Genomic DNA, 15,526 nt, shown 5'->3' on the forward strand with positions numbered 1-15,526 from the left:
TATCTATCTATCTATCTATCTATCTATCTATCTATCTATCTATCTATCTATCTATCTACCTATCAACCTGTCATCTATCTCTCTGTCATCAAACTAGCTATCACCTATTTATCTGCCATTTCTCAGGATAATGCAGGTGAATACAGAACCACATAGTCTTGGATACCTGTTCACAAACCTATTCTCCTTTTCTCTGGCCATGTCATTGCAACTTTACTTCCCCAGCCATTTCTCACCCTCAGAGTTTGTCTCAGAGAAGAGGTTCATCATCCATGGGCATCTACATGCAGGACTAACTATCTTCCATTATCACTTGATTCAGAAACTAAGGATTCAGAAACTTGATTCAGAATTTGGAAATGGGAAATTAACTCATGATTCCCCCCCAATAGGTGGTATTGATGTCTTAAATGTGAGTCATTCAAAAACTAAGATCACTATCTTTCTGCACTCTAGGTGGTTAATCCCATCGTTGGAAAAGTTCTGTTGCACGAAGAACAACACTACCCCTCTCTGTCTGTCTTTCTCCATCTCTCTGTCTTCCATCTCTCTCTCTCTCTCTCTCTCTCTCTCTCTCTCTCTCTCTCTGTGTGTGTGTGTGTGTATGTATGTTTTACAGGAATGTCAGTCTTCTTATATTCTAGAAGCAGCATCTCAGCCAGCCAATATTGTCTCACATCTCATAGACATTTTGAGTGGTCAGCTTGGCATTTATGTATGAAAAGATCCTGTTTATAGTTTCCCTAGTCTAGAGAGCTAACCAAATTTATAGGTACACCTGAGTATTTATAATAAATATTGAAGCTTTCAGGAATACACTTCCATTATAGTCAGAGGAGAGATGAGTTTCTTTAATTTGAAACCTACCACGGTTTGGATGCCTGCTCAGAAAATCAGGTTAGTGACAGTAAAACAGCTTTCATTCATGTGTTTCCATAAAAACACCTGTATTGGCTGTCACTTGTAGCTGTATAGGAATAGTCATCTGATTTCTTTATTACTTTTCTAGTGTAGTTGAGGCCATACAGCTACAGATAAAATTGACATTGGTTTATTATAAATTCTTTTCATTTCACTGTTACTCTAGCAAATTTACAGAGCAGTACACTGACTTTAAAAAAATAGAGTAGTTAGTTTTAGAGATACTTATTATTTTAGGATGATAAAGGGACATTACAAAAATATTTGTTATAGATAGGTCACTTTGTCCTGCTAGTATGCTGATCTGACTGTCCCAGCCCGTACCCTGAGCAGACCTCATATGGCTGTGAATAGAATTCCTGATTGAACAGGAACACACCAGCGTGAGAATCATCATCCAGACAATGGGCGTCCATGATTCTGGTGTGAAGGCCGGGCATCTCTGATGTCCTCCAGAAGCCTCTGAAAGAGTTCTTAAGAGCACTGGTGAACTGTGGACCCCTTGGTAGCTCAGCTTGCAGTATTGCTGTGTGCTTATCCTCTGCTGGTTGAGTCATACATGCTGCATGTGGTCTACTTGGCATTTTGTAATTTAGAAAGGAGAGATAAGCTGTTTGGGTGATTTGACACACAGCTAATGCCTTCTTGGGGCTTCTAAGTACTTTGAACAAAGCAGAGATGGGGTGTATTAGCTGAGTGATAAGGAGATGGCACTAACTCTTCCTTTTCTGTATATGTGTATTCATTTTTTCATATTTATATTGAATCAAATATCAGTAGTGTATAACATGTATAACTTAAAAACAAGTCATTGCCTTCATGGATTTACGACTGTGGCAGGAGAGGTAGACTTAATAAAGAAGTGTGTGTGTATATGTGTCTCTGTGTGTGTGTGATTATATAGGCCTCTTGTATATCCCCTTTATTAAGACATATCTTAATAAAACTATATTTATGAATATGTATCATGTTACATACAAATAAAAACAGGCAAGAATCACCAAGATTGGTAGCATGAATCTTGGGAAAGTTTATTTTTTGTTTGTTTGCTTGTTTGTTTGTTTTTAAAGACTTTCTAGGAAAGCCTGAGGAGGTATCTGGGAACAAAACAATGGGAAGTAGACATACAGCTTTCAGAATGTTTTTGACATACAGCAGTGCAAACTGATTTTATGGATCCTAAGTGTAGAAAGAAAGGGGTGGAAGGCAAGAAGAGTAAGGGAAATAAGCTGTGGCCATAAGGAAAGCAGTATTGACTCTGAATTTAAACATCTCAAAGAAAAATAACAGACATCTTCTTTTCCTTGGCGGGGTTCGGGGGGGATGCCTTAAATGAAGTAACTGAGTCAGAAACAATTTGTATATAAGCTCTGGGTAGTTCAGTCCTAGTCAGATTTTCTCCAAGTGACTTGGTCTGTTGAACTTGGTGGGCAACTATGTTCACAAAGAGAAAAATTAGGAGCCAACCATTGGCTCATGAAGCAGCCAGACACTGGTTAATCCCACACATTTCTTTCTAATGAAAGGCACAAGGGTTTATACCTCATTCCTTCCTTACATGGCCTGTCCATCACCAGCTTGTCTTTAGAATGTTTACACAGTTTTGTAACACAAAGGAGGACGTTGCTTACCAAGGATTATGACGATGCTATATTTGATGGCCTTGATTTTTGCCTTTGAGACGAGCCCTCGGTTGTAGCTGCTGCAGAGTTTGCCATCTGCAGATAGAAAAGGGGGATAATAAGATGGGCAAGATGGAGGAACTCTGAAGTTCTGACTTTCAGTCCTGCCCCTGTGCTGCTCCGCTGGGGCAGTCTTAGACTAATATGGGTAAAGGTAGCTGAGAGGAGCTGCTCTATTTGCAAATGCCCAGGGGTGCTCATTCTGAAACTCTGCTCTCTGTAAAAGTCCAACCCACAAGAAACAACAACAACTGAACCTGCAGATAAACTTTAATTATATTCAACTGTCATCTGAAGGCAAAATAATCAAGGGATGAATATGAGAATCTGTGGAGAAGGGCTTTATCATAACAGAAGTCCATGGATTGAAGGATTATCAAATGCTTGTTGAATAAATCAACACATACTTCTTGCAGTCTGGAAGGAGTGATTAAAAACTAAGGCTGGCTAATATCTGCAGAAAGTGCAATATATCTGAATGAAATGACTAAAGAGAAGATTGAGACAATGGCCATAGGATCTCTTGCCTGAAGGAGTTGTTAATCTCAGAACTTCTCATCTTGTAGGACATTAAAACTTGGCACACACTCACTGACTAAACACGGGCAAGATGTTAGCTCCCAGTTTTTACTGGGTGCCATGGAGTTGGAGCTGACCCCAGTAAGCACAACTAGAAAGGCAACCCAGGAAAGAGTTGGCATTTCGCCAGAGAAGCCAACTGCAGACCCCAGCTGTCCTTGCTATTTTGCACTTGAAATTTCTTTTAATCCTTGTTGAAACTGGCCAGAAGTTAACCTGTGTTCTAAACATCGGACTTGTTTCCAATACCATCTAGCCTTGTCCACCAAACAAAGCACATCTGACAATAAATATAGTTGGAATAAAAAGGCTCAGAGAGAGCTCTTTTTCTTGTTTTCTAGAAACCTTCCTTCAAGGGAGAAATATGCCATTCTCCACAACGATAGATGGGATGAGAGAGACAGCACAACCAAGGACAGTGGAGAGAGCCATTTCTTGTCCATTCCGTCCTATTAGATGTGCTGGGGGAGCTGTGAGAGAGGTGTAGAGAACATCATGTAAACTCCAAAAAGGGGAGAGAAAATCCAAAAGGAAGGAGGCAAGGATGGGCATGGGACTGGGTAATGGGAAGCTGTGGCATAGAGCAGGAATGAGGAAGATGTGCTTGTCAGAAGCATAGTGACTTACCTTGCTGAGATGTTGCCTAAGGTTGTGTGGGTATTGGGGCAGAGGGAACCACTGAGGACAAATTAGAAAGACCTGAAATGTCATTGTGAGAACTCTGGCATTTCACCAGATAGCAGCTGCCTGGATACTTACAAGAATTTTTACAATGTGACTATTTCTCCATTGTAAAGATAAGCTATTACTAACGAATGGGCTTTATAGCTACAAAGAACTAAATACTAGCTATGATTATTCTTACATCTTCAGGCTGGGTCTTTAAATTATTCTACATATTTCTCAGAATCATAGCACCTTAGCAGTGTAAGAGGATAAGTTCTCCAAAATTCTTCCACAGCAATGGTTCTTGATTGGCGTGATTTTGCCTTGCAAGGACTTTGGAAATTTCTGAATATATTTTAGGTTGCCACAACTGTCGGCGGGTAGGAGTGGGAATGCTGTTATAGCGAATAGAGGCCAGAGAGTGCTTTTCGACATCTTCTAAGGGCCAGGGTAGGCTGCTGCCATGAACAATTAACAGTTTGCATTTCTGCAGTTGCTAAGTGTGAAGAGCCTCATTTCCAGGGCAGTGTCATGGGAAAGATGCAGGCCTCAGGCGCAGAGGTGAACAAACCCTTCATCTCCACCAATGACTGGATGATTGGGAAAGTTGCCTAAAATTCCCAGCCTTGGTTTCCTAATTTGGAAAATAAAGTGCATCTCACTGAGTTACTGTGAAGATAAAGAGGTATTTCCAGTGTCAAGCTCTGTGCTGACTTGTCAGTCACCTTGCCACTTGGAATAAATTAAGTTTTAACAGTGTTTGGGGATGAGCGTGAGCTCTTGTTGAAAACGAAAACTGACAGAATTACTACCTAGATAGTCTGTTATACAATGGTGTTGCCATAGACAGCAGGAAATTATCAGGGTGAGATTATCTCCACGGGGGCAAGGAAGGATGCTAGGGGATCATATTATGTCCTTTCAAAGTATCCCCACATGCTGGCCCGAGGTAACAGCTGGTCCCTAAACAGTGTGGCTTTGAAAACTTAATTTGTCTTTTAGAAAAGTTTTTGAGAATGACATTTGTGCTCTGAAATCTTTTAAAATGGAAAAATCTCAACACTTTCCACAGGGCGACTAGATGACAATATCATCAACTCCCTGCCCTCTGGATCTCCCAATGAGATCAATGAAAATCTTCTTTAATGCGACCACTCCAGGAAATGCGAAGCTTCCAGCTCCAAAGACCACTCTTCAAAGAGAGCTGAGTTACAGAATGCAGGTAATTCTCCTTTATTGGGAGATAAAAGGATTATTTCTACACAGGACCTGGCACTGAGCTGTACTGAAAGCAGTGAAATTCAGCTGTCACCGGATGAATGGCTTGGGAAGCTGGGAGGCAGCGGCCTCATTAGATCTGAGGCTGGAAAAAAGCACACTTGCTAACACAGCCTTAGTTCCAGCGTGTGACTGTAGTCATGCCAAAGAGTTGATCTCCAAGGGATCAGCTCTGTTTTTTCCACCTTATCAAGAATTCAGGCTCCCTTTGGAGTTGCTAGGATCTCATTACTTCTTATGTGTGTATTTATGTAATTATGTAATTATTGTTGCTGAGAGCAGAACTTGAATGCCATGATGTCTGGGTGAAGGTCAGAGGACATCTTTGTGGAGTTGGTTTTCTCCTTCCGCCTTTACCCAGACTCCGTGAATTTGATTCAGGCATGAATAGGAACCATCTTTATCCACCAAGCCACATGGCTTGGCCCACAATCCCAATCTCCATGCAGCCCCAGCACCTGGATGTGGGCACTGGCCCCTGGAACCTTAAATCATGGTGAATTTCCTTCCTGTTGAATTGGCAGAATCCTCCTAAGAAGCTGGAATGTGTGCAGGTGATTTACTCTGAAACAAGGCTTTCTATCTGGAGATATGTTAAAACAAGTGAGTTTCATGTATTGGAATTTGATGCACTTCAGGTTCATTTCTTTAAAATATGAATATTTTAAACTTTTTGAAACTTATTAATTAATTTTGATCAATAAGAACTTTTTACACACAAATATAACCTAGTTGTCCCTGGAGCTTATCAGTTAAATGTTTATTATTATTATCATCATCATCATCATTATTATTGCATTAAGCATCCTTTGCTCAAGTATGGGATGGGCCATTTCCTTCCCAGAATCCTTCTGGTGCTAATTTTTCTGGCAAACCCAAGAGCACATCTCAGAATGTCAGAATGTCTCCAGATGTTCCTAGGTTACCACTTTCCCGGGCCACCCTGTTGTCCTGAGAAGGTCTGTATCTTGCTGCTGTTCTGGGCCTCCCATGCCATTCCACCTTGCACTCTACTGCCAGCCACCCCACTGGAGAGGCTCTGGCTTAGGTACCATCTGTAAAAGAGCTGCATCCTCTTTAGAATTATCCCCATGAGCTCTCTGAAGATGCCTCTGCCCTTACGTAGCTGCTCTGCTCTCTGCTTCAAGACTCTTGGTCTATATTCAATCCGGTTGTGGATGGGTCAGCAACACTCCCCATTCCTAGGTACCTGTTCTCACCTTCTGCTGTGAAGCTGTGACGTCCCTCTCTGTGCTCTGCTGCCCTCCGGGGCCTGAGCAGAGCTGAAGAAGCTTCCAGCACTTTTGGCATCTAGGACTTCACATCCAGGAGTTTCCCCCTTCATGACCACACTTAAGGAGCACGATTACTTCAGAATCTTCCCACTGACCCCGAACTTACGCAGCCCTTTGAGCTTAAAGTCCTGGGAGAACTTCCTGACCCTTTCTTGTCTTGGGGTGTGCCTGCTCACCCCACTAGCAAGCTTCCTTGTCTGAACCTTCAAGATGAAAAAGAATTCTGAGGCTTTTCTTTAGGAGGTTTTTAATCTCCGTACTAACAGGAGTTAACTGAGGAAGTGTCAGCAAATTTGCTGGTCAGTTGTTTTTTTACTCCACACTCCAGTTCAGGCGAAGAACTTTGGTCCCAAGGGATTCTTGCCCTCTTCTGGCTTTCCTGGTACCAGGCGTGCTCGCAGTGCACATACATACATGCAGGAAAATACTCATAAAATAAAAATACACATGCTTTTCATTGAGAAGGGCTTCACACTGAGGGCAACTTGGGCTTGGCAGGCAGTGTTTACAAACTGAGCTTGTTGTGTTCACACTAATCTTAGTCCATGTACTTTGCCGATGAGCAATAATCCCAGCATGCCAACACCACTGGAGATCACATTACCAGCCAGCTACTGAGCTTCTTGGCTGTTGTGACACATGGGATGTCAAGGAAAGTCCACTGATGAATAAAATACTGACAGGATATGATATTCTAAGAATAGCAGCTGACCTCATTCTGGAAAGAGGTCACAGATGGTGACAAGCTAAACATGGGTGTAATGGAGGCTCAAAATTATATTAAGTGGTGGAAATTGACAGTAGCCATTTCTAATTTAGAAAAAGGCGATGCTATGCATGCTAGTGGACACAACTTCTCTAAGTGGCTTTGTACAGATTCAATACTGGTTGGGAAAGTCCAATGTTGTGACTAGAGAATACAACAGAAGGGGGATATAAGTGGAAAAAGAGAGAGAGAGAGAGAGTCAGTGCTTTCCTACAGTGATGGAGAGGCCTATCAAAGATTACCTCAGATCTCTGGGTAGGTGTGCCTAACTCCCTTTTCTGAGGGGTGAACTCAGGAAAATGAGGAAAGCTTCATCATAGCTCATTGGGTGAGGAGTGCAGGCAGAAGAAAAGCCACTGGGAGTGAGGAAGGGAAGGTGAGAGCTCAGTGGGGTAGGCAGGAAAGGGCACTCCAGCCTTCTGCAATGGGCAGAAGTCAGAAGATGCAGGATTGAAGTCTGGAAGAACAACAGGACCAAATCAAACACTGACCCTTCTAATATAGAACAGACACTTTAGACATCGTCCTGGGAGGCTGCTCCAAGGAAGTGCTATGCATGATATGTTGGCCAAAGACTCTGGGTTTGGAGTTTTACTAAAAACAGGTTTTATTTTATTTATTTCCCAAATTGGAGCTTTTTAGAAGTCATTTATTACTTCTATTTCTCTAATTTTCTTCCTCATGGGAAGTGGCTGGGCTCCGGGGAGAAAGCATGGGCATTCTAACCAGTCACATGCACGTGACTTCTGGTCATGTCTCCACATGCTACATATAGAAACAGCAAGGAGCCTTGCTTTAGCGTCTGTTTTTATCTGCAAAATACAACCTTGCAAGTTGGGCAGGAATCAGAGGGATAACAAATGGAAGGATGTCGGTAGCCAACAGAAGATGCCCTGTCTCTCCCTCTGCCCTGACTATGTCACTGGGATACAGGGCCTGAGATCTGTGCCTGTTTGTGCCCATTGCCTTATAATGCTTCTAGCTGGCAGGAGAACATAGCAGAACCACCTGCATTAAGATGAAGATGTCATGATTCACATTCCTCTTTGAATTCTCCAGGGAAAGAAATGAAGATACTCATGCCTGATAAATCTAGGGATCCTTTTGACCATCTTATAACACATTGGGGGGGGGGAACCTAGTGTGAAAAGCCATGGTCCATGTATGGCTGATGCATATTTAGGGTGACCAAGTCTAAACAGAGATTTAGACAAAATCTAATATATTTAACTCACTGGAGCCCAGGGAGGTCACATGACTTTGTAATGTGGCATAGCTCCCATTGCTAGAGCTGGAGCAGAAGTTAACTTCTTCCGAAGTTTTGTATAATGGTTTGTGGTTCTTGTCTGAGTGCAGATGGTTTCTCTCTCTCTCTCTTTATGTCTCTCTCTGTGTGTTTACAGTATATATGGGTCTAAGTGTGTGAACACTTGTAGATATTTTGTGCATGTGGGCCCGCAGGGTATATGTGTATTCACATAAAGGTTTGGAGGAGCAGGAGACCTAAACAGGGTGGTCTCATTCTACATAACTGCCACATTATAGGAAACCAGTAACCTTTCTTCTTTCTGGTCCACCAGTTTGCTTTGTCTTCTCCAGTGTAAACTAACCAGGCACAGTACTCCTTCCTGGGAATCAGAGGCACATCCATTTCTCAGTGTTGTGTAGTGATGCCATGCAACTAAGTGAAATGGAACTTGGGGAAGGGTCCTAGAGGGCTGTCTCAGTGTCAGTCTTTTTTGGGGGTAGAATGTCAGGGAAAGCATGTAGACTGAGCCATGCCTGACTTAAGACTTAAGATCATCCTGTGGTCATATGCTAGATTCACCCATTTCTAAACTCAAGACAAACAGAGAAGCCCTTCCTCAGGTTTGATAGCAGATGTGTCCTGCTTCCAACGTTCTTCCTGCCTGGCCTACAACTGGGCAACGTCCCATGATACCTCAAAACTGCTGCAAGGGACAATGCTTGTACAGTTTGACAAACTTAAAGTAATACTCTCTTCCTTCTCCCACTTTTTTTTTCTTTTTGCATCTTATTTATTTAACTTTCTGGTGTCCATTCTGTCTTTCTAACATGTAAATTCTCAAGTCCTCAGGCTGGGCAACAAGTGCCCTTACATCCTCAACCATCCCACCAGCCCATTCTTCCCAGTTTTCAGGGAGGCCAAGTAAAAGACAGAGGCCTCTGGACAGATTTTGGGGGTTCTGTTCTGTTGCTAGGTCTTGCGATAACCAAGCAGGCTTGGGGATCCAGGCAGTTCTAGCTCACGCTGCTGGAGGAGCAGTTCTGCAGGAGATAGCTTAGTGGAGAGTTGAGAAATGCAGAGCCTTACCTGAGCAGTTGGAAATCACCGTCTCATGGGCTTTGCTTTTAATCCAAATAGTTCGGACCACAAGGCCATAGATGACGCTGAAGAGAACATAAACATGGCTGATAAGTCCCTGGTGTGAGGATTCAGAAAGCTTACCACTCCCGTTTCTCACTGGGAAAGGTATAGTGGGAAGGGTCTTAACCATCCCTGACAACTATGCTTGCTGACCCTGAAGATACCGTAAGATTGGATTCATGGAGCTGCTGGTGTCTTAAATGAGATGAAAATCTGGAGGAGGTATATAATCCATGTATTCAGAAGTACAGTATTGGTCATAATAGAAATACAACCTTTGGAGGTAAGGATCATCATAGCACATAGCCTATGTGCTATGTGGATTTTAGCTAATTTTTCTGTGTGCATGCATGTGTGTGCGATTGCCTGTGCCTGTGTCTGTGTGTATGGGGAAGTATGTGGAGGCCTGTGGCTGGCGTCAGTAGTCATGCCCTATATTTCTCTTTTACCTTTTCAATGAAGTTTTGTCTCTTAAGCACAGGTTAAGACCAGCCATCTTGCTTTTGAGATCCACCGTCTCTGTCTTCCAAGTTTGAAATTACACAGGAATGTTATGGAAGCTAGAAAAATGTTCACTCTGTAGACCAGGCTGGCTTCAAGCTCATAGTCCTCCTGAATACACTCCCTAAAAACTGGATTAGGGAATAGGCACCATATGTTCTCACTCTAGGGCAGCCTCTATGTCCTTCCCTTGTATTTTTACAGTAGTGTGATCCTGTCTCCTTGAATTCACCAGGGACCTGTTACTTGCCTCACCTATCTTTGCTGTGGTCCCTGAGGTTACACAGAATGGAACAACTATATAAGTTCTTATTTCTAACAGTAGGCTGCCATCAATCCTGAGGCCCCAGGAAATTAGCTATCCAAAAATATGAGAGACCTTGGAAAGACCCATCCCCAGTTGTACTTCTGGTGAACTTCTACCCCTAGTTGGTCCACTGATGATCACCTTACCCAAACACAGACCCAGTTAGGCTTGTCAAGGCTCCAACACAGAGGTACTAAAGATTGGAAATGTACACTTTTCAGTGTACTATGTTTGTGATAACTTGTCACACAGTAATTAATAGCCAACACTCTGAGCCTAAGCTGAGATTCTCTAACACAAAACTCTTGAAAATTTGAGTGCTAAATATAATCATATTTAAAGAGCCAAGCACAGTTGAATATCAGTCAACTTAATAATGGAATTCTCCTTCATGTTTCCCAGTCCCCTCCCTTCAATTTCCCATCATAACACTCTTCTTCCGTGATAAGGTCTGTGCCAGCAGAATGTTAATAACATATACACATCAGAGAATTTTGTATTTCCTATCTCCTTTAATGAACACAAAAATTTCAACTCTTCTCAGTGTTAACTCGACATTTAAAGTTTACCGAACACTTCAACTAAAAACTTGGGTACAAAACACTGCCTTAATTTCTTAACTACATAATTTTTCCTCCTGAGAACTGGTAGTTATAAAGATAAAAAAAAAAAAGAAAAACACACAAAGTTCCAATTTGGAGTAGCTGACAAAGCACTAATAGATTCTAATGAGCTTTAGACTATAACTTAATTAATGACCATGTCAAAATTTTGTTTCTTATTGCTTTTTCCATTCTTGCTCTGGGAGTGCCTCTAAGTGCCCCAGGGAACTTCAGGCCTTGGTAGAGCATTCTCTTTCTTCTCATATTTCACCGAGGGGTTTTCCTGGGTCTATTTTTTTTTAAGGAAAAAAAAATAAGAAAAGTTTAGCAGTGAGCATTTTCTCTACTTGGAACAATTGTTAAATCAGGACTCACTTTCCAGGTAAAGGAGACACAAGGTGTATTAGTTGTTTTTCTAGTTGTTACCAATGGGTTGATAAGAAACAGCTTCAGAGAAGGAGAGAGTTGGGTTCATGATTTAAGGGGAAGAAGACATGGAGACAAGAACAGCTCACAACTATGTCATCAGTTACTGGAGTCTTGCTTGCTCACATTTGGGTAGAGATGGAACAGAAAGTATGTTTGGGCTCTTATCCCCTCCAAGATCTACTTCCTCCAGCTGAGTTTCACCTGTTCAAGGTTCCATACCTCCTAGAAAGCACCAGGAGACAGTAATGCTCCTGGACAATAATAATCCCAGGATCCAAGTCACCAGTAACTCAAATGTTTTTGACGATTAGTGATGTATATGATGGAACAGTTTTGAAAGGTCTTATGAGTTAAAGTCTTGGGCCTCCTTGGCCCTTCTTTTACTTACAGGCAAGTAGAGGGGCACAAAACCAAGCCACCCTTGAGAGTTAGCTGGACAAATGGAACCACTGCGTCTGTATCCTTACCATTTATTGTTCCAGGCAAGCAACAGTCACTCATCAGAAACTCCTTCTTTGCATTTTCTCTTCATTTATCATTTTTTTCCATTTAATTAGTGAGCAGGTGCTGAGGACTGTCCCTTCAAAATGACTGCAGAAGCCACACCTTTCTTTCCATCTTTTCAGTGTTAGTACAAATCTTTGCAATCTCTCTCTTTTGTTTTGAAATTTTGTTTTACTGTGATAAAACATACAAAGATTACATCCTAATCATTCTAATTCAATTGTCCTGTAGGAATAGGTGTAATCAAACTGCTGTACTGCCACCACCTGTCCGTAGAATTTATCATCTTCTCTGATATCTTAGCTTCCGTTCTGGTGCAAAGAAGCGATATCATGACCAAGGCAACTCATAAAATAAAACATTTAACTGGGAGCGTGGTTACAGATCTAGAGGGTTAGTCCATGGTCATGGTTTGAAGCAGACAGGCACAGTGATGGAGCAGAATCTGAGAGCTCTGCATCCTGAACCACAGGCAGCAGAGACACACACACATACACTATGGCCTTGAGTGAGCTTCTGTAGCCTCAAAGCCCACCTCTCAGCCATCCATCTCCTTCAACAAGAACATGCATCCTAATCTTTCCCAAACAGTTCCACTGAGTACAAACATAGGAGCCTATGGAGGCCATTCTCATCCAAACCACCAGATCTGTCAAGCACTGCAGCTATCAAAAGAAAGAAGGTAATGTTCCAGAAATCTGCAATTACCCCTTTGTGGGAGCTATGCTACTCTCCCCAACTTTATTCCCTATGCTCTTGAAACGCACGTACCTTCTACCCTCTTTCTGGATGATATTATAATCTTTGAACGCCTCCATTCTGCTGCTGTATTCAGTGACCATAGCCCATTAGTGACGATGATGGAGGACAGACAGCTGCTCTTTAGCTTAACTGCGGGACCCACCTGAGCAATTCCATTTCGCGAGATTCTATTACTCTCATTGCATCAAATCTCACTATTTTCTCATTTCCTTCCCTCTTCCTGTCTTCTACCACCTCATTGCTTCTTATCATAACTTTGTCCTGAGTTTCTCAGCCAAAAGGAGCAGGACAACCAATTAATATGGATCCTACTTTCCTGAGCAATGGCTCTGGTAAGAATGAGTTCCAGGAATTTTTCATCACTCCTTGTTTTGTGCCTGGGATGTGTTTTCTTTGGTCTGTTTGTAGTCCATGTTCTGTGTGCTGCTTTGCAGTGAAACACTTCTACTTGCCCTGTTCCACTTTCACAGTCAGATTCTCTTCATTGGAACATCTTGTTGGAAAAGCACAGGCTGTGTAGAAGCTCTCTATGGGAGTCCTGTGCTGAAGACCCTGTAGCCTAGAAACAGTCCACGGAAAGGCAGTCTTTGATGCTTTGAATAAAAGTTCTGTCTTAGATTTCGGTAACTTTCTCAGGAGACCTAAGCTTCTTGGAGACATGAAAACTGAACAATTTCTCTTTCTGAGAGCACCTCTGTCCTACAACCATCTAGTTTACTTCCTAAACTTGTAGGAGGCTATCTGATTCAGAGGCAGCTTCAGATCTCAGAATTTCGAGTTGCTAGAACCAGGCTTGCACATCTATCTCTGGAAGATGCCAGGGATAGATCTTATGCCTTCATTGTGGGTCAGAACAGTGCAGAGCAACAGAACACATAGAGTCTGTACATTTAGTATAGTTGATTCTATAGTGAAACAAGAGAAACCCTGGGTTCCCAGAGGAGCAGCAAAGTGAAATCGTTGATTACACTTTTCAAAGTTCGGGCTTGGTTCAAAATATATCATTTGTTTCCAATTGTGCAAATAAATAAAAGCAATAAGGATGTATATATGCTTGTTTATTCACAGGAAAGTCCTGTAATGGCAGACACAGACAAGTACTTGTCAATACTTTTGAGTACGAGGAGTTGGCTGCAGGAAAATCTATACTTTTTTTTATTTATTTCAAACCCATATGTCCTCATGGGAAATGTAAAAGAAATATACCATCTTTTCTATAAAAGGGTTATTTAAGACAAAACTCCATTTAAAAATTATTGTAAAGAAAACACTTGGCAAAAATTTTTTAAAAAAGAAAGAAAAGAGATGGGGCTAATGACACAAAGAATGCACTATAGAGAGACAGACTCAGAAGGCTCACCACAGATTTCTCAAATTTCTCAAGGGTCAGATCTCTCTGAAATCAAAATGTCCAGAGTTTCATTGTGTATCAACTCTACCGTTTCAAGTTAACCAATAGTGTAAGAATGTGAGGCCAAACGCTGACACTGAAAGTGATGCACGAATTTCTCTTTGCATTAGGAATAAAAACCTAGTGGGACCCCCACTGGGTGTGTTTCTCTGCTATATTTGATGTAGCTAAACACTCCGCAGAAATAAAACTTACCTTGCTAAAATCCTTTGGATTATGTGGTCATTGTCCCAATATTTCAGACTTATTTTAACATGTTGAACACTAAATGTGTAGTCTTGTATGTCAGCACTAAGCTGCAGCCCACACCTATGGTATGGAGTGTAAATTTAACAGGGGTAGATAATGAGCCTGAGGCTTTTGTACTAGCCTGGTGAAAGACAGCATTCCAGGGTGGCTTACTTGCCCTTAATTTGGTGTGCAATGAAGGAGAGAATATAACCAGGAGAACCCTTACCACTTATCTCAGGGATGTGGAGTTGGGGAAGGAGTCATGACCCTTATCTCATGGCTCAGTATAAATCAGAGTCTAGTAACCTGTGATGAGCCTGCCGAGTCTCTTTCCACAGAGCATTCTTTGTCTCATTAGCCCCATCTCTTTTCTTTCTTTTTTTGAAATTAAATTTATTTTATTTTATTTATTCACTTTACATCTAGATCATATCCACAACTCTCCTCTCCTCCCGGTCCTATTCCTTCCTTGTGATTCCCCCTGTCTCTCATCCCTTACTCCTCAGAAAAAGGGAACCCTTTCCTCACCAACCCACCCCAGGACATCAAGTTGCATTAGGATTGAATGTATCCTCTTCCACTGAGGCCAGGCAAGGCAGCCCTGCCAGAGGGTGGTGATCAGAAAGCAGACAACAGAGTTCATATTAGATCCCCTGTTCCTCTTACTAGGGAACCCACATGGAGACTAAGCTGCCCATTGGCTACATATGTGAAGGGGGCCTAGGTCCATTCCATGCATGGTTCTTGGTTGGTGCTCTAGTCTCTATAAGATCCCCTGAGCCCAGGTTATTTGACTCTGTTGGTCTTCTTGTGGAGTTCTTGGCTCCTCTGGGGTCCTTCTATCCTTTTCCCTGCTCTTTCACAAGGCTCCCCAAGTTCTGCCTAATGTTTGGCTGTGAGTCTCAGCATCTCTTTGGATCAGCTGCTGGGTGGAGCCTCTCAGAGAACAGCTATGGTAGGCTTTCAACTGAAAGTATTGCAGAATATCATTAATAGTGACAGGGTTTGGCTCTCTTCTGTAGGGTGGGTCTCAGGTTGGGCCAGGCATTGGTTGGGCATTCTCTCAATCTTTGTTCTGTCTGCTCTATCTTTATCCCTGGACATCTTGTAGGCAGGGCAAATTTTGGGTTGAGGTTTTGTGGATGGGTTGGTGTTCCTCTCCCTTCACTAGAAGTCCTGGCTGGCTGGAAGGTGGCCTATATC

At 42.2% G+C, this 15,526-nt stretch overlaps 1 protein-coding gene across 2 annotated transcripts in view; it reads right to left on the minus strand.

Moving 5' to 3' along the window:
* Npsr1 (neuropeptide S receptor 1) overlaps positions 1–15,526 on the minus strand; it is a 234,198-nt gene that overhangs the window by 1,951 nt on the left and 216,721 nt on the right. For both annotated transcript variants that reach the window (XM_055601363.1, XM_055601362.1), the window contains 2 exons: positions 9,523–9,599; positions 2,553–2,639 (listed from right to left, as the gene is read on the minus strand). In XM_055601363.1, coding sequence (XP_055457338.1) covers positions 2,553–2,639; positions 9,523–9,599 — 164 coding nt within the window. The remainder of the gene's footprint in view (positions 1–2,552; positions 2,640–9,522; positions 9,600–15,526) is intronic.

Source organism: Psammomys obesus, unplaced genomic scaffold, assembly GCF_907164565.1.
Source record: "Psammomys obesus unplaced genomic scaffold, mPsaObe1.curated_primary_1811, whole genome shotgun sequence".
NCBI lineage: Eukaryota > Metazoa > Chordata > Mammalia > Rodentia > Muridae > Psammomys > Psammomys obesus.